Source organism: Balaenoptera acutorostrata, chromosome 1 (genome assembly GCF_949987535.1).
Source record: "Balaenoptera acutorostrata chromosome 1, mBalAcu1.1, whole genome shotgun sequence".
NCBI lineage: Eukaryota > Metazoa > Chordata > Mammalia > Artiodactyla > Balaenopteridae > Balaenoptera > Balaenoptera acutorostrata.
In genome coordinates this window covers 136871336-136886916 of record NC_080064.1, presented here as the reverse complement: position 1 = coordinate 136886916, position 15581 = coordinate 136871336, and the positions used below count along the sequence as shown (strand labels likewise).

Below are 15581 nucleotides of genomic sequence, written 5' to 3'. Positions count from 1 at the left end.
ATTTGATAGTCCAAGTATGGCAACATTCAAGCCACTCCCTCATCTAGCCTGAGCCCCTCTAGCCTCAACTGTGGTCTCCATGTGGTTCTCCAAACATTCCCTGTGTTTCAGATCCTTGCACCTTGCACTCATAACATCTCCTCTGCCCATAGGGCTTTCTACTTTAACGCCAACTAGTGGAACCATTAAATCCTATATGAGTGCCTCTTTGCTCTGAAATCTTCCCCAAATTGTATGTCCCACATCCACCTCCTGCCTGTTCAGTAAGCAAACACAATCACTTTCTTTCCTCCCCGCAAGTTAGAGTGGATTCCCAGGAGACAGGAGCTTTGTCTTCTTTCCCTTCATATCCCTAGAGTCGTAGACTATACATGGACAATAAATGTATATTCTGTGAATAAGTGCATCCTTATCTAAAACCTGCACTTTCACGAGTTAAGCACCTTAAAGAGATTTCTGCTTGACTCTAGGTCAAACTAAGAAGTTAGAAGAGACAGTAGGGGGAAAAAAATACCAAAATAAGGAACATCGTCTCTGTCAGGTGCGTCTGTTTTCTTCCACATAGGCATAAATTCTGTCAAAGGGAGTGGTGAGTAGTAACAGTATAATGACCACTGCACATCTCCTACATCCCAGGCTTAGCGCTGGTAAGACATGTGAATTGAATTTGTTTTTATATCTGCTCCCTCTAGAAGCCCCACTGAAATGGGAATAAAAAGATAAACAAGGTACGAAATCACAAGAGAAAAGAGAACAGAAGAGACAACAACAGCCAATGGAGAATTCAACAACATTTAGGAAAGTGGAAAATGCATGGTTGAATAGTAGCTGACAGAGAAGATCTGAGAAAACAGAAACCTAAATGCCTGAAATGCACAGAATACTGGAAAAACTCAAGAATTAGGAGTGTCAGGGACCCCTGCAGGCAGCTATACAGGTGTGTCTTGTGAGGGAGGTGTGTGCGTGTGTGTGAGGGGGGGGGGTGGGAGAGAGAGAGGGAGAGAGAGAGGGTGATTGTGTCAGAGAGCTCAAACCCACCCCTTCTATATTAGGAAGTCAGTAAATAATTCCATAAATGAAAAAAAAATCAAGATTGGCAGTGGAAGCATAATTAAACAGATGATAAGTGTATAGATATATGTAGATATAGATATATATTTATAGATGCAATTTCCAGATGAAATAAAAGAAGTGACGAGGAGAAGCAGAAAAGATATGGAAGAGTAGTGTCTGCCAAGAGCGGCTGAGGTTAGCCAGAGAGGGGCAGGCACTGCCACTCCTCCAAATAAACCCAGAGGTGCTAACTGGCTTTTTAAACTAGGTACATGTACAGTAGTACTTTTATAGAATTAAAATTAAGTTTAAAAAATATTACATGAAAATATGGCTAATGAGGGCAGAGCTGAGATTTAAACCCATTAGTCAAGGGTTGAAATGTGTATCCTTTCTGCTGTGCCTGCTATTTGTGGCAATTTGCAAATAACTGCAATCAGTTTGGGACAGTCGCCCTTTTTTGGTCACCATTTCATTATAGGGTTAGTCAGAACATACATACCCACATACGCACATGTGTATATAGGTATACATATATACTTCATATACTTTTAAAAAGTAAGTGTAAGAGACTTAGTAGAGTACTTTGCTATCCCTCAGTCACAAACAACAGGTATTTAATAAAATAATTTCACTTAAAGGAATATCTATTTTAGTAGGATAAATTAGAAATGACTCAAATTATATGAACTTTCTGAAAGGGCTTGTCAATATGACTATTTAATAAAGGCATATGCGAATGACCATGAAGGTAAATGGTAAACTAATCAATGCTTTATGGACTTTAAGAAGAGTCTCAGTGAACATATTTGAGTCACAGACTGTATTTAAAACATAGTTTAGGAGCACAGTTAGAAATCTTAGTGGAGAAAGGCCTTAGGAGAAGAGGAAAGGGGTAGAGTTACTTATAGATATAATCTGATTATATTTGCTTACTGCTAATTCTTCTAATCTCAGCATAATCATTAGGAAGCCAAGTTGAAGAACAGAAGGTAGCATTTCCATAATACTATTTTTACAGGTGAGTAATATTTCAATTGTCTGCAAAGTTGGACTAGAAATGAAGAATCAAAAGAACAGAACAATAAGGAAAAGCACAGAGTAAATCAGAAAAAGGGTGTGGTTGGAGGAGAAAAAGGGAAAAACCCATGTCATAACCAGAATTAACAGAGTGAGAAAGTGGCCCACCCACGAGGCCGGAGAAGACAAAAGAAGCAAAATGCAGCCTGGTAGAAAGCCCACCGGGATGTCACAGTGTGGTTCCCAGGGAGTCTTAAGCATAAATTCTCATGAATGTTGTTAATCTAGAGGAGGTTTTACAATTTGCATGGTTGTGCTTTTAATGTTTTACTTTTTTAAAAAGCAGGGGAAAAAAACACAATGGTTTTAGCTTTCAGTATGAAAAAACTAGTCCTAATTAACACTTGGAGTCCGATTTTCAGAGATTCCAACTGGAGTATCTAAAGTAGAGCCCTGAACCGAACGGGATTCTGGACAAGCCTAAAGACATGCCCAGATTTCCAGGCCGGTGAAGAGACTGCACAAAACTGGCGGTGAAATTCACAAACAAATCTCGAGGGGATTGGAACTTGGCAGCCAGTGAGCCTGGAAGACAGTTCCAATGTAAGTTAATTTTCATTTTTTCTCTGGATTTTAGCACGTCTAACACATATTTAGATTTAGATTTGTGAGGACCCACACTATCCCTACCAGAAGTGGAGTAGCTGTTCTCATTACTAGCTGCTAAGCCATTATTACTTCCACCCTAATTAACTTCTTTTCACCCATAGATACTAAAGAACTTGGCAAGAATGTCAAAGAAAAGTAAGCCCATATGATCTGTCCTCTGAGAAGCATGGGAAAGAATGATTATTATGTCTGATTTGCAAACAGCTAAAATGTGGCAAAGAGAAGTTTAATTGTTGGCTATCATTTAAATGACAAAATGTAAATGAAAAGGAAATAAGGGAAGTTAAACAACTTTGCAATCTCAGTGCCCAAAGTGATAAAGTTGGGTTGGAACATTTGGTTTTCTATATACAGGTATCATAAAAAAAAGATTCATTTTTCTCTTTTTAATAAGGAATTTATAAAGACATACTCAGGTGAGAGGTTTTTTTGAAAAGATCAGTAGAAATTCCATCTGGTCACACTTCAAAGATCAAGTTTCGGGCACTTATTAAAAGAAATTTGTGACTATCTAGTGATGAAAAAGGCATTACTAAAGCACAGTAATAGAGATAAACCTTACAAACAAAAAGGATAAAAGTTTGAGAAAAGAATGGCTGAACAGGGTTCACTATGAGGCTGAGTGAAATTATATATATTTATATACGACATCTTGTCCTAAAAAACAAGGGGACAAAACCCTAACAGAAATAAAAGTCTTCCTCCAAAAGGGCCACACATCATGCGGAGGCCCATAAAAATCACTTATTTCTCGGGTATTTATCACATGCTGGTTAACCTGTGACCCTCTCCCACCCCCATCTCTTATCATCACATTCAGATCTGCATGCAGGCATTCTGCACCCAAGTATAAAGCACGTCTCCTAAAATGGGGCATTTTAGTCTGACTCTAGCTCCTCTCTACCCCTTCTGGGCTCAAAGTCTGGGAAAGAAAAAAAGGTGCAATAAAAACTCGATTTTCATGCCATCATTTCCACCTCATGGATTATATATCGGCCCCCACGTCCTAGAGATACAGCAGTAAACCCAGGCAGTGCCCATGAGTGATCAAGAAGCACATGTCTCAGACATAGCTAACAGGGCTACCATCTGGAATACAAATAAAAAAAGGGAGGCAGAGAGAGGTCCAAGACAACACAGAAGAAAGAATCTAAGGAATGATGGAGCAGATGGAATGAATTAGTGATGGAAGCATTGTTGATATCAGCTACTAAATGTGTAAAAACAATATAACTGCCCACCTACATTTAAGTAAATGCAGCCACTTCACTGAAGCTAAATTTGTCCCCAAGGCCTCCTCACCCCTGTCTTTCCACTCCCAATTCCCTCCTATACAAATTCCTGTCAAGGTAGTACTCATTATAGTCATGACACTTAAAAATATCTCTACTGGTTGCCTACAGAAAACACAAATATATTTACATTTAAATCCATGGACTGATAGATTTACAAGGAGACGGAGTACCGAACCATCATCTGTGTCTGAGACATCAGAAAATGTTTAACCATATCAGAGAGAAGACAATACACACCCCTTTAAAATGCTCCAAAGACTAATATGCCTTTAAACAGTTCCCTTTATAAACTTCTGTAAAGTTTAACAGTTCCAGGATATTCTCACACAGATTTACTTTAAATAGTTCATTCAGCTTTTTAAGCCCATTATTTTCTGTCCGGTTGTTATTGGGGCATGCTGACTGTTAACTCTTCTGTATATAAAATGTTTACTACATGAAAATACTTACTACATTAGTCTTTATCCTTCTCTTTTAGGCTTAAAAATCCCAATTCTTTTTATTTTTCACCAAAGGTATTATTATCAAGCTTTTGATATTATTTTTGTGACCTTCAACATGTTCTGTGTTTTCTAATGGCTACAAAAGTTGGACCCAGAGAGAAAACAGGATCAGATCAATGGTGAGAATAACGATAGGCAATGAAATACTTGGGTTTTCAGTTGGTCTCACTTACACTTATCGGCAGGTAGCTTGTCGTTTTAAGAACATAGTCAGGCTACTGTTTACCCACAATGAACCATCATTTAAAAAATTTAACTGTAATTTTAAAACAATTAAGTCTTTTCTGGTTTATAAGAATTTCAGTTTTACCACTGTCTGCCAGATATTTTTACCTGTATCCTTGATCTTTCTAATGTTATTCTATTTCAGGTGATTTCTTCATTTATTCAAGAACTATTGGAAGACCTAAATAGATATTTCTCCAAAGAAGACATACAGATGGTCAAGAAACACATGAAAAGATTCTCAACATCACTAATTATTAGAGAAATGCAAATCAAAACTACAATGAGGTATCACCTCACACCAGTCAGAATGGCCATCATCAAAAAATCTACAAACAATAAATGCTGGAGAGGGTGTGGAGGAAAGGTAGCCCTCATACACTGTTGGTGGGAATGTAAATTGATACAGCCACTATGGAAAACAGTATGGAGGTTCCTTTAAAAACTAAATAGAATTACCATATGACCCTGCAATCCCACTACTGGGCATAGACCCAGAGAAAACTATAATTCAAAAAAAACCACATGCACCCCAATGTTCATAGCAGCACTATTTACAATAGTCAGGACATGGAAGCAACCTAAATGTCCATCGACAGAGGAATGGATAAAGAAGATGTGGTACATATATACAATGGAATATCACTCAGCCATTAAAAGGAATGAAATTGGGTCATTTGTAGAGATGTGGATGGACCTAGTGTCTGTCATACAGAGTGAAGTAAGTCAGAAAGAGAAAAGCAAATATCATATAATAACGCATATATGTGGAATCTAGAAAAATGGTATAGATGATCTTAGTTGCAAAGCAGAAATAGAGACAGAGACGTAGAGAACAAATGTATGGACACCAAGGGGGAAAGGGGTGGGGTGGGAGGAATTGGGAGACTGGGACTGACACATATACATTATTGACGCTATGTATAACTGATGGGAACATGCTGTATAGCACAGGGAACTAACTAGTGCACAGTGGTAACATAAATGGGCGGGAAGTCCAAAAGGGAGGGGATATCTGTATGTGTATGGCTGATACATTTTGCTGTGCAATGGAGGCTAACAGAACATTGTAGAGCAACCATACTCCAATGAAAATTAATTTTTAAAAAAAGAACCCACTAGATAAATGGTTAACTATTGGTAGATGGAACCTTTTTCTCCAAGATGTGATGTGGATGCTATTGCATCAATTATCTTTGAGTGTATTAAATCATTCCTGCCCAGTGCCTCTCAAAGTGCGGTTGAGGACCACCTACATTAGAAGGACCTGGGGTATTTCTGAAAAAAGCAAATTCTTGGACTCCACACAAGACTTGATATGTAAAAAATTGGGAGGGAGGGGCAGAACCTAAGAATCTACATTCTAAAAATAAGCACTCCAAGTAATTCTTAAGCACACTTTAAAAACAAAAACAAAAAACTATCAGCAGAGTCCATTGCCCATGTGAAATGAGTAAAGACAAGGTGTGGCCAGAATAAGTCTTGAGTTTTCCACTGGATGGATCATCCCAGTTCAGCACAATCTACAGTAGTGATCCAACATGTGGTCAACTCCTTAGGTGTCTTCTTATATTAGGGGTATATCATTTGGACTAGAATGACACACCTGCTAAATTTAAAAAGTGATTGCTCCTTTATCTCTTTGACCAATCATTCTGTCACAAAACATCACACTGAAAAGGAGAGTACATCCCTTATAAATACAGGACTTAGAGAAGTTTGTCCTAGAACTCTTCCTAGTAGAAAACCAAGCTTGCAGGCCCATAGGCTTTATTGTTCAACCCCCTTTTCTTTTAAAATGGTACATGCTACATAGCTTTACTTTCAGTCTTCTGTAAGCTCCCCATTCCTTTGAGAACATCAAAATGATTGGATGGGGACTCCAAAGAGTCTTACTAAGGAATTCTTTACCTAATCTTCCTCCAGATCAGCTTGGCCTCTCACTCGCTTAATGTATATGCACCTACATATGTATTGCCTGCCACTGTCTTAGAATAGATAGTGGGAAGAAGCATTAATTTTTTGGTGAGTAACAGAAGTCACTCAGTATTACTGATAAATGAGATTCAATTAATGTTTACTGAACATTCGTACAATAGGCGCTTGCTCATCCTTTATCATGTTCTGACTCTCATATCCACCCTTTCTTAGTCTGAGTTCTCTCTTGCCAGCTAGAACCAGGAGGATGGAAGCAAAACCAAAAGCAGAACTGACCTTGGACTGAAGCCAAGGAAGGACGGTGCCAACAGATTTCCAAAATGCAACCCATCCAGTGAGTAAGAAATCAAAGCTAACCATTAAGGCCACAAATCTGAACAGAAAGATCAAAATCTATGTAGAAGGCAAAAATCCCCCCAAACAAGGGAGATTTCCAGTTATTCCTGAAAAATCAGCATGACTCATATTCTCTATGACCTCTTCAAAGGCCCCCAAACGACACCCCGCTGTGTGCATCTCCATAGTTTTCTGGATCAGGTATCTGACCAACAAGTTTAAAAGATAAATTGTATCCACCTGATTTTAAAGCTGAGGAATTTAAATTCAGAGATGTTAACGGACTTGCCCAAGGAAACATGTATTAAGGGATGGAACTGAGGTTCAAGCCTGCCTCCGGACCCCTGACAGCCTTCCTTTGGCTCCTCCGGGTTGCCCCTGTTGCAAAGCTTTCTGATTCTATGCATGACAGGCTTGTAATTCTCTCCTTCACCTTCTACTACTTCCCTACCTTTCCTTCCACTGTGTTACTCCTCAGAAAACTAATATAATCGTTCTCAATTCGAAACTCTCAAAGTCAAAGGTCTACCTTCAACTCTCTCTCCCTGCCTTTAGAGGGGTAGAAGCAGGTGTCATTGAAGAATTAGGCCTGTGTTTTTCAAAGGAATAAAACACATCCTACAACTCAGGAGCTCACAGACTGTAGGAACGACAGACCTGTCATATAATCTTGAAATAATGTGATAAGTGAGATGATAGGCATTTACAAGGGTATGTATAAGAATTTATAGGAGAAATAGTAGCATGTCCAGAGAGACTTACTTGAAATACCCAAAACAATCTTAAAAAGTTTTCTAAATTTTATTGGAATCCTCAAGAACATCAATTAACCATGGCCACCTGCAGTATATAATACTCATAAAGATATAAACTGGGTGTGAATGGACTCTTTCTTGATTCTTAATATGTATATATTGTTTCAATAAGAGCCCATCCTTACATAGTGATGTATATCGTTCCTTAGGCAATACCACTACAAATATGTTATATTATTTGGCAATTTACACAGCACCTTAACATCAGTTATTTCACTTGACTCTCACAGGATTTTTGAGAGAAAGCCAGACAGATACAACACGTAGCTACAAGGGTAGACTCAGAATTTGAACCTAATTCTTCTGACATCATTCCACCTCCGTCCTCCTCCACAGCTGCCCCCACCTTTTTTTTTTTTTTTTTTTTTGAAAAAGCACAACTCTACAAGAACCTGCAAAATGTTAAAGAGAGAATATCAGAAATTGTAATCCAAAGTGGGGGGCTGCTGACGAGCACAACAAACTTGTAAGAAATACGTGCTCACAGAAAAAGCAGGACCAAAATGTAGGTCAATGGGCACTCAATTTTAGTCATCCTACAGGAAGGAAATTAGTCATTTCTATACAAAAGGAGGCTGGAAGTGTGGTCTTTATTTCCAGCTGCATTCCCTAGAGAACAAGATGTTCTTAGTTTAATGGAACCTAGGACTGTAGACTTGGTTAGAATTAATAAATATGACTTTTTGGAAGGAAGGAAGGAAGGAAGGAAGGAAGGAAGGAAGGAAGGAAGGAAGGAAGGGAGGGAAGGGAGGGAGGGAAGAAGGAAGGAAAAAGAGAGAGAAGATAACACATATGATCTGACGGTATAATGTGTTCATTGACGGAGTGAACACTCACTTCAATTATCACCCCACAAAATGAGGAAAACCCTCCCCGCCACCCATACTGGGAAAAGAGTGCACTCAATTGGCCAAGCATTTGGCAGAATAAGTCTTTGTTTTCTACAAAGTTATCACTGACTATTTGTGTGCTTGTCTATAATTTTAATGGGCACAGGTCTGGGATTAGGGTTAACAATTAGGAAACTAATGCAATAGCCCAGGTGAGAGATGTTGAGGCCCCAACGAGGGCAACAGTAGGAACGAGTAGAGCTCCTCATGACCGATTAGATTCAGCAGCTGTCTCCAAGTGATTTGCAAATTGTGGCTCTCAGAGGGTCTCCAGGGAATGGTCTGTTCCCCTTTCTTCCTTTGTTCTTTCCCTTTTCCCATCTTCAGAGTTTGCATCTAAACACGTTGAGGTCACCCAGCAGCTCTGCCCTGCCTTCTGCTGCACTCATTCAGTAAGCATTTGCAGAGTGGCTAATAGCGCTTAACAGTTGCCACCACCCTATAAGCATCTACTATGGACCCGGAACGGCATGATGCTTAAACGTTTATGTCCATTATCACATTAATCCCTTATCACAACTCCTTAAAATGGCTGTGTTGCCCCCACTTCCCAATACAGATTAAGACACAAAGGCTTACACCACTCAGCTGACCCAGGATTTGAACCTATATTTGTTTAACTTCAAAACTTCTCCACCAACCAAATTACCACTCCCTGCCCGTTTGCAACTTACAAAAGAAATAGAAAATACAAGGAGTGTCTGGGTCAAGAAGGTGAAACACAAGAACCAACTAGAAAAATAGAATTTAAGGCATGAACAGGTTTCGACTCCAGATATGTGGTACACACGTGCTCTTGAGAAAATGGGAGCGTAAGTCACCACGAGAAGATGGCATTATTTACATCAGATGTTTCAGAGGGAACCTTCAGTGCTGTCTCTTAAAGAAAAGTGAGAGGCATAGATAGTGGAGAATTGAAGGCTAAAACTCTGTGGCCAAGGGGATAGGACACAAACAGAGGTGCAGAAGTGACACAACGCAGGCGTGGAGTGGGAGAGTGAGGGGATTGGTTCAATGCCTCGGCGTACTGAGACCAATAAAGAATGATGTACTTCACTCTTATGAGGCTGAATGTCTTAAGGGGACATCTTAGAATTCAATTCGCTATTGGAAAGCCAAAAAAGAAAACCCATTTTAGACACTGGCGTACAAAGTATCAGATTTCTGTGCCACACGTTTTAAAACTTGCTCTTACCCACCTAACCCTCTTCGGTTTATCTTGCATCCGGGTCTGTTTCCTCTCCGTCTGTCTCTGACACTCTTTGGTTCTCCCTAATATATTTAGCTGACTTTTTTCCAGTAAGGAACAAAGTGTCTGACAAGTTGCCCCTAGAACAGGCCAGTTTCAGCTGCTCTTGTCCTTTCTTTTCCATCCTCGTCCTCCCTCTCTGCATTTCTTATTACTTATTCCTTCAGAATTGTTTCTACTTCTCCCCATGCGCCCCGCTCTGCCCAATCCCTTTTCCTTTTCTACAGGTATTGATTCTTCTTCTTTGTTCCTTCCGTCCACCCCTCTAAGTGTTTTTTTTTTCTCTTCCTAGCCTTTGCTGAGAAACCAGAAGCAAAATCATGTCCTGTCAAATCTTGTCCTACCCAGAGAGTCTCGGGAAATACTGTAGAATAATCAGAATGTGAATGAATAATGTAGGCTAGAATTATTCCTAGACAAATAAGCTTCAAATTAGGGATCCATAGTCTAGGAACCTTCTTGTCTGCTCCCATAGTGACCAGAGAGGTGGTTTGCAAACTTAAGCGGTCTTCAGAACCACCCAGAGCCCTTGTTAAAACACAGATTGCTGATCCCCACCCCCCAGAGTCTCTGATTCAGTAAGTCTGGGACGGGGCCTGAGAATGTGCATTTTTAACAGGTTCCCAGGCAATGCCACTTGTTCTGGTCCAGGGGCCATGTTTAGAGAAGCCCTGGAGTGGGGGTACCAACAGGTGTGTGGTGGTCAAGCCTCGGCTGTGTGTGATAGCAGTTGGGCAGAGGGGTCATAAGAGGGAATGCAGGTTTGTTCCTTGTCACACCAACAAAGGGGCTGAAAGAAGCCTGGGAAGCTCTGCATAAGGGATCCAGAGCATGTGCTGGGGTGCAGCACGGAGTGAGGACAAATGGGGAAAGCTCTGTGTTGTAACCTTCTGGGAAACACTGAAGCCAGCTCCAAGCCCTGCCATCCACCCTCCCTCTTGCGATCACGCCTGGAAGCCACAGAAGGGAATTCTCAGGACCCCTTTGATCTCGCCAAAGTTCGCAAATCCTCTGTCTGTTTATCTCCTTCCTTCCCTGGCCTCCTCGTCCCCCTTGCTACCCCCTGCCCAGTGGATGAGTCACTCCCTCCCCTCCCCACCCCACTGCCATCTGTTTTTCTAATGATGGCAGGAGACGAGCTGCTTTGTTGGCCCACACGTAACAAAGCGCACTCCATGCTAGCATTTTTCCTGATGCACCCTCAGGATGCTATTTTATTGGTATCATTTCCCCACCCAGCTTTCCCTTTGTCTGAAACCCCACAATTTCCCCCTCTTTGGCCTCATGTAGATCCTAGTTTCCCAGAATTAGATCAAGAGAAACAGGGATACAGGAGAATCCAGGGACTAACAGGCATGTGGGTTGGGTGTGTATGCGGGGGGAGGGTGCTGGAAGTCAAGGGCAAGTTAAACAGCTCTCTCTAGCGCACTAGGCACAGCCAGAATTATTGCGCATTGCTGCTAAGTGGCTTAATTACTTCCAGTGAAAGACTTTGATGACAAAGCCTAACTCTAGCCTGAGACTACAGTATTTGTATCTGCTACTGGCTGTACCCAGGGTGAGAGCGCTTAAATGGTGTGTGTGCGTGCGTGTGTGTGTGTGTGTGTGTGTGTGTGTATGTGTGTGTGTGTAATAGCTCCCATGTCAGGGTTCCTGGGTCAATCTCCCTCAGCAAGGCTCTCCCTCATTCTTGACTCTTCCTTGCAAAAACTCCTCTTAATCTAGTTAAGGAATTCACATCCCCCTGAGTCCCCCACTGCTAGGGGAATGCCTTGTGTGAGAAGTAAACAGGATTCCTTGAGGTAGTAAAGGTCTAGTTTGGGTTAATCAACAGTGGACTACAGGACCTCCTCAGAGGTCGAAAACAGAGATGCCTGCGTGACCCAGGCAGTTGATGTCAATGAGAGAAGCCCAGTAGGTGAGAAGCTACAGAGTCTGGTGAGGACCACGCTGAACTGGAGGGCAGCTGCCCTTCTGGTGTTGTAGCTGCCGCTCAGATCCAGCTAACTGTTGCCACGGTTGTCAGATATTCTTGTTTTTCAAGAGAAAAATCTTTGCACAAAGAGTTTTATATTTATTTTTACTTGGGGTGTGTTTGTGTAAAGTTACGTATACACATATGAATTTTATGTGAAAATCCCAATTTTTAAGCATTAGCAACCAAAACAAAATTGTTTTTAGACACTGAGCTGGCCAAACCCCTGCCTGTGGGCCACTGATCTGCAAAACTCTGATCTAACTAAACTCCAGTGAGGCCCGGTTAGAGAATCCCAAAACCATAAATAATTCTGACTTGCTTTCAACTTTTATTAAGCCATTTAAAATGGAACCCTGGAGATTTTGTTAAAATTTTAAAAAAGGCAAAATCAGAAATCCTAATATCTGTAATTTGGGGATTGTGGAGCTAAATTTAAGAGATCACGCAAAGGACACAGGAGCTGGGAAAGGGCAAATATGGAAGCAGAAGGATGCAAGTCTCCATAAGTTGAGCAGAACAGAGAGCTCTGGTCTGCGTTTGGGGGAGGGGAGGTGGCTTACCTCACAGGACTGGATGCAGTGGATCAGGAGGGGGTCTGGGTGCCACTGACGCCGCCCAGTGCACACGATGCTCTGAAGGGGAAGACGGAAAGAACAGAAAACAAAAGCAAAGACACCTGGTCAGCGAGAGAAGGGGCAAATCCTGAGCTTACCCCACTAGCCCAACCCCTTCCCTGAGGAGCAAGCCCCAGCTGTGCTGCATGAAGAGGTCCAAAGCCATCGTCTGCTCTTTCCCGTGGAACTGCTAATTCTGCCAGGTGGAGCCAAGGGAGAATCTCTTAATGGAGGGCATCTTTCATTCTCTTCATCATCTTCACCCTCCCTGAGCTATCGAAATTTCCAGAATGGTGTAGGTGTGGTTAAAAATAGCATCCTCAATACTAAAATGACTTTAATTTGGCTCTAGGCCTAATATTGGTTCCATTTGTTTTGAAATTTTAAATAAAGTTACAAGAAACTGTGAGCTGGCTTGTGCTCATCAGGGAGGACCGTGGAGTTTTAAAGGCTGAGAAACAGAGCTTCATAAGAAGAGTCTTGAACTAAAAATGGATCTCAGGAATCCTAGATCACAAGCTGTGAGGGCCCAAGCAAGGAGTGGGGGCCAAACTGCACTCTCTGCAACTCCTGTTAGCACCATTTATGCCCTCCTTGTGGGAAGTAAAAGAGGGTCTACGCACTGGACAAATAAGCTTAATGTGAAACGACCAGGACTCAAAGCGGCACCAACATTAAGACGGTGAGAGTGTGAAAATGTGTCTGTGTTAAAACACTGGTGGCCTTCTCTGACCATTGACCATTTCCTGACGTGCCTTTAAACAAGTAGCCGTCTACTCTTTATGAATAATAATAACGCACTTTCACGGAGTTCTTTTTTCTTTTAATTTTTGTATTTAAAGATTTCAAAAGATACACTTCAGGAAAAGAGAAAGTCCCAAAAGATGTTTCAAAGAGAAAAGGAAGTTCTCTTTATAACCTGCTACCAATCCACCCATTTGTGGACTTTCATACTCACATCTTAAATTCAGTACAATAGAAATTCAGGGAAACCAGAAGAAAAATGATGCATTGTGAGATATGAGTTTTACATAAAACAGCACTCCGGTAATTGAAAAGTATACATTCTAGAATGCTAAGAATTACTGTACAATCATCAGATTGGAGACATTTGCATATATTAAGCTGTAGGTATATGAGTATATACCTCAGAGTCAGTTATGAAAATGCGCATCTGCAGTATTTTTCTGGAGCTATATTACTATAAACTAAAAGTCCTCCTTCACAGCTTCCCTAAAGAGGCAATAAATACTGTAAACCCTAAAAATTTTTTTTGATATTCAAAACTCTATACTGTAATAATGTAGAAGGCGACTTTGCTTAAATTATCATTGCAAAGACACAGACCTACTAGAGAATGGACTTGAGGATATGGGGAGGGGGTGGGGTGAGATGTGACAGGGTGAGAGAGTGGCATGGACATATATACACTACCAAACGTAAAATAGATAGCTAGTGGGAAGCAGCCGCATAGCACAGGGAGATCAGCTCGGTGCTTTGTGACCACCTAGAGGGGCGGGATAGGGAGGGTGGGAGGGAGATGCAAGAGGGAAGAGCTATGGGAACATATGTATATGTATAACTGATTCACTTTGTTATAAAGCAGAAACTAACACACTATTGTATACTCCAATAAAGATGTTAAAAAAAATAAATAAAAAATTATCATTGCACTAAAAAAAAAAAAAGAATAATCAAATATATACAGTCATTCCTTGATATCCACAGGGGGTTGGTTCCAGGACCCCCGTGGATGCCAAAATCCAAGGATCTTCAATCCCTTATATAAAATGACATACTATTTGCATATAACATCCTATTTATACTTTAAATCATCTCTAGATTACTTATAATACCTAATACAATGTAAAAGCTATGGAAATAGCTGTAAATACAATGTAAATGCTATGGAAATAGTTGCCTGAAAGCAGCAAATTCAAGTTTTGCTTTTTGAAACTTTCTGGCTTTTTTTTTTTTTTCCTGAATGTTTTGTCACCAGATAATGGTAATGGTAAAATGCAGTAATTTGAACCCTTGAAATGCAAATACATGGCAACTTTATTCCTTCTCATGCACTGAATCCATTAAGGACCCCCAGTCCCCACCCTAGTCAGTCAGTCATTCAATTCAGACTAAATGTGGCACTCACTATGACCCAGTTTCCTCAGGGAGCAAGAGGGATCTGAAGATCCACCAATCCTGTCACTGCCCTCAAAGAACTCAAAGTCTATGGGGGGAGGTAGCTGGAAGTACATAAATTCCTCCACATGAAGGGGAACTTAGCCTCAGCACCCTCACATGACGACCATAGCCAGAACTTGCCAGAACACTCTGAACTGACTGGATCAGTTTCTCTTATGCCCTTCATACCTTCTACTCCATCCACCACCTTGATACATGCAGGAGTGTTGATCTTCTAATACTTGAGAAATTCTAAAACTACATTGCAAAGGAAAAAAACAAAAGAAAAAAAACTAAAAGAAAGAAAGAAAGGAAAAGAGTCTGTCTGTATTTACTTTTAATTCTTTTTCTCCAGTGCTCTTTTTTTTTTTTTTAACCACAGACCCTTTTTGTTTTCTTTTGTGAACATCTCTCCAGATTAATGTTCTGTGGAACTCACTTTAGGAAATGCTACTCAATAGTTATATGATGGAAACAACACATGTGCATGTTTGTTCATATAACAGCTTCTTCATTTTGCTCTGCTGAAGCAAATTGAAATTACCATTTATTGTGAAATTTGCGATATCTCTCTTTCCAGTCTTTTTTTCATCACTGTTCCATTTGTAGTACTAGCCTCTACATCTCTACTCTGCATCAGTAGTGGGCCTTCATTTTATTTTATATATATATATATATTTAACATCTTTATTGGAGTATAATTGCTTTACAATGGTGTGTTATTTTCTGCTTTATAACAAAGTGAATCAGCTATACATATACATTCTCCAGTGCTCTTTTCTCTTATTATTTCCAATTTATTTTTTACACCTTTG

The 15581-nt window shown here is 40.5% G+C and overlaps 1 protein-coding gene across 1 annotated transcript in view; it reads right to left on the bottom strand.

Moving 5' to 3' along the window:
• The window catches only part of PAPPA2 (pappalysin 2), a 320327-nt gene that overhangs the window by 25984 nt on the left and 278762 nt on the right, over positions 1–15581 (bottom strand). The window contains exon 20 of the mRNA XM_007165366.2: positions 12532–12603. Coding sequence (XP_007165428.1) covers positions 12532–12603 — 72 coding nt within the window. The remainder of the gene's footprint in view (positions 1–12531; positions 12604–15581) is intronic.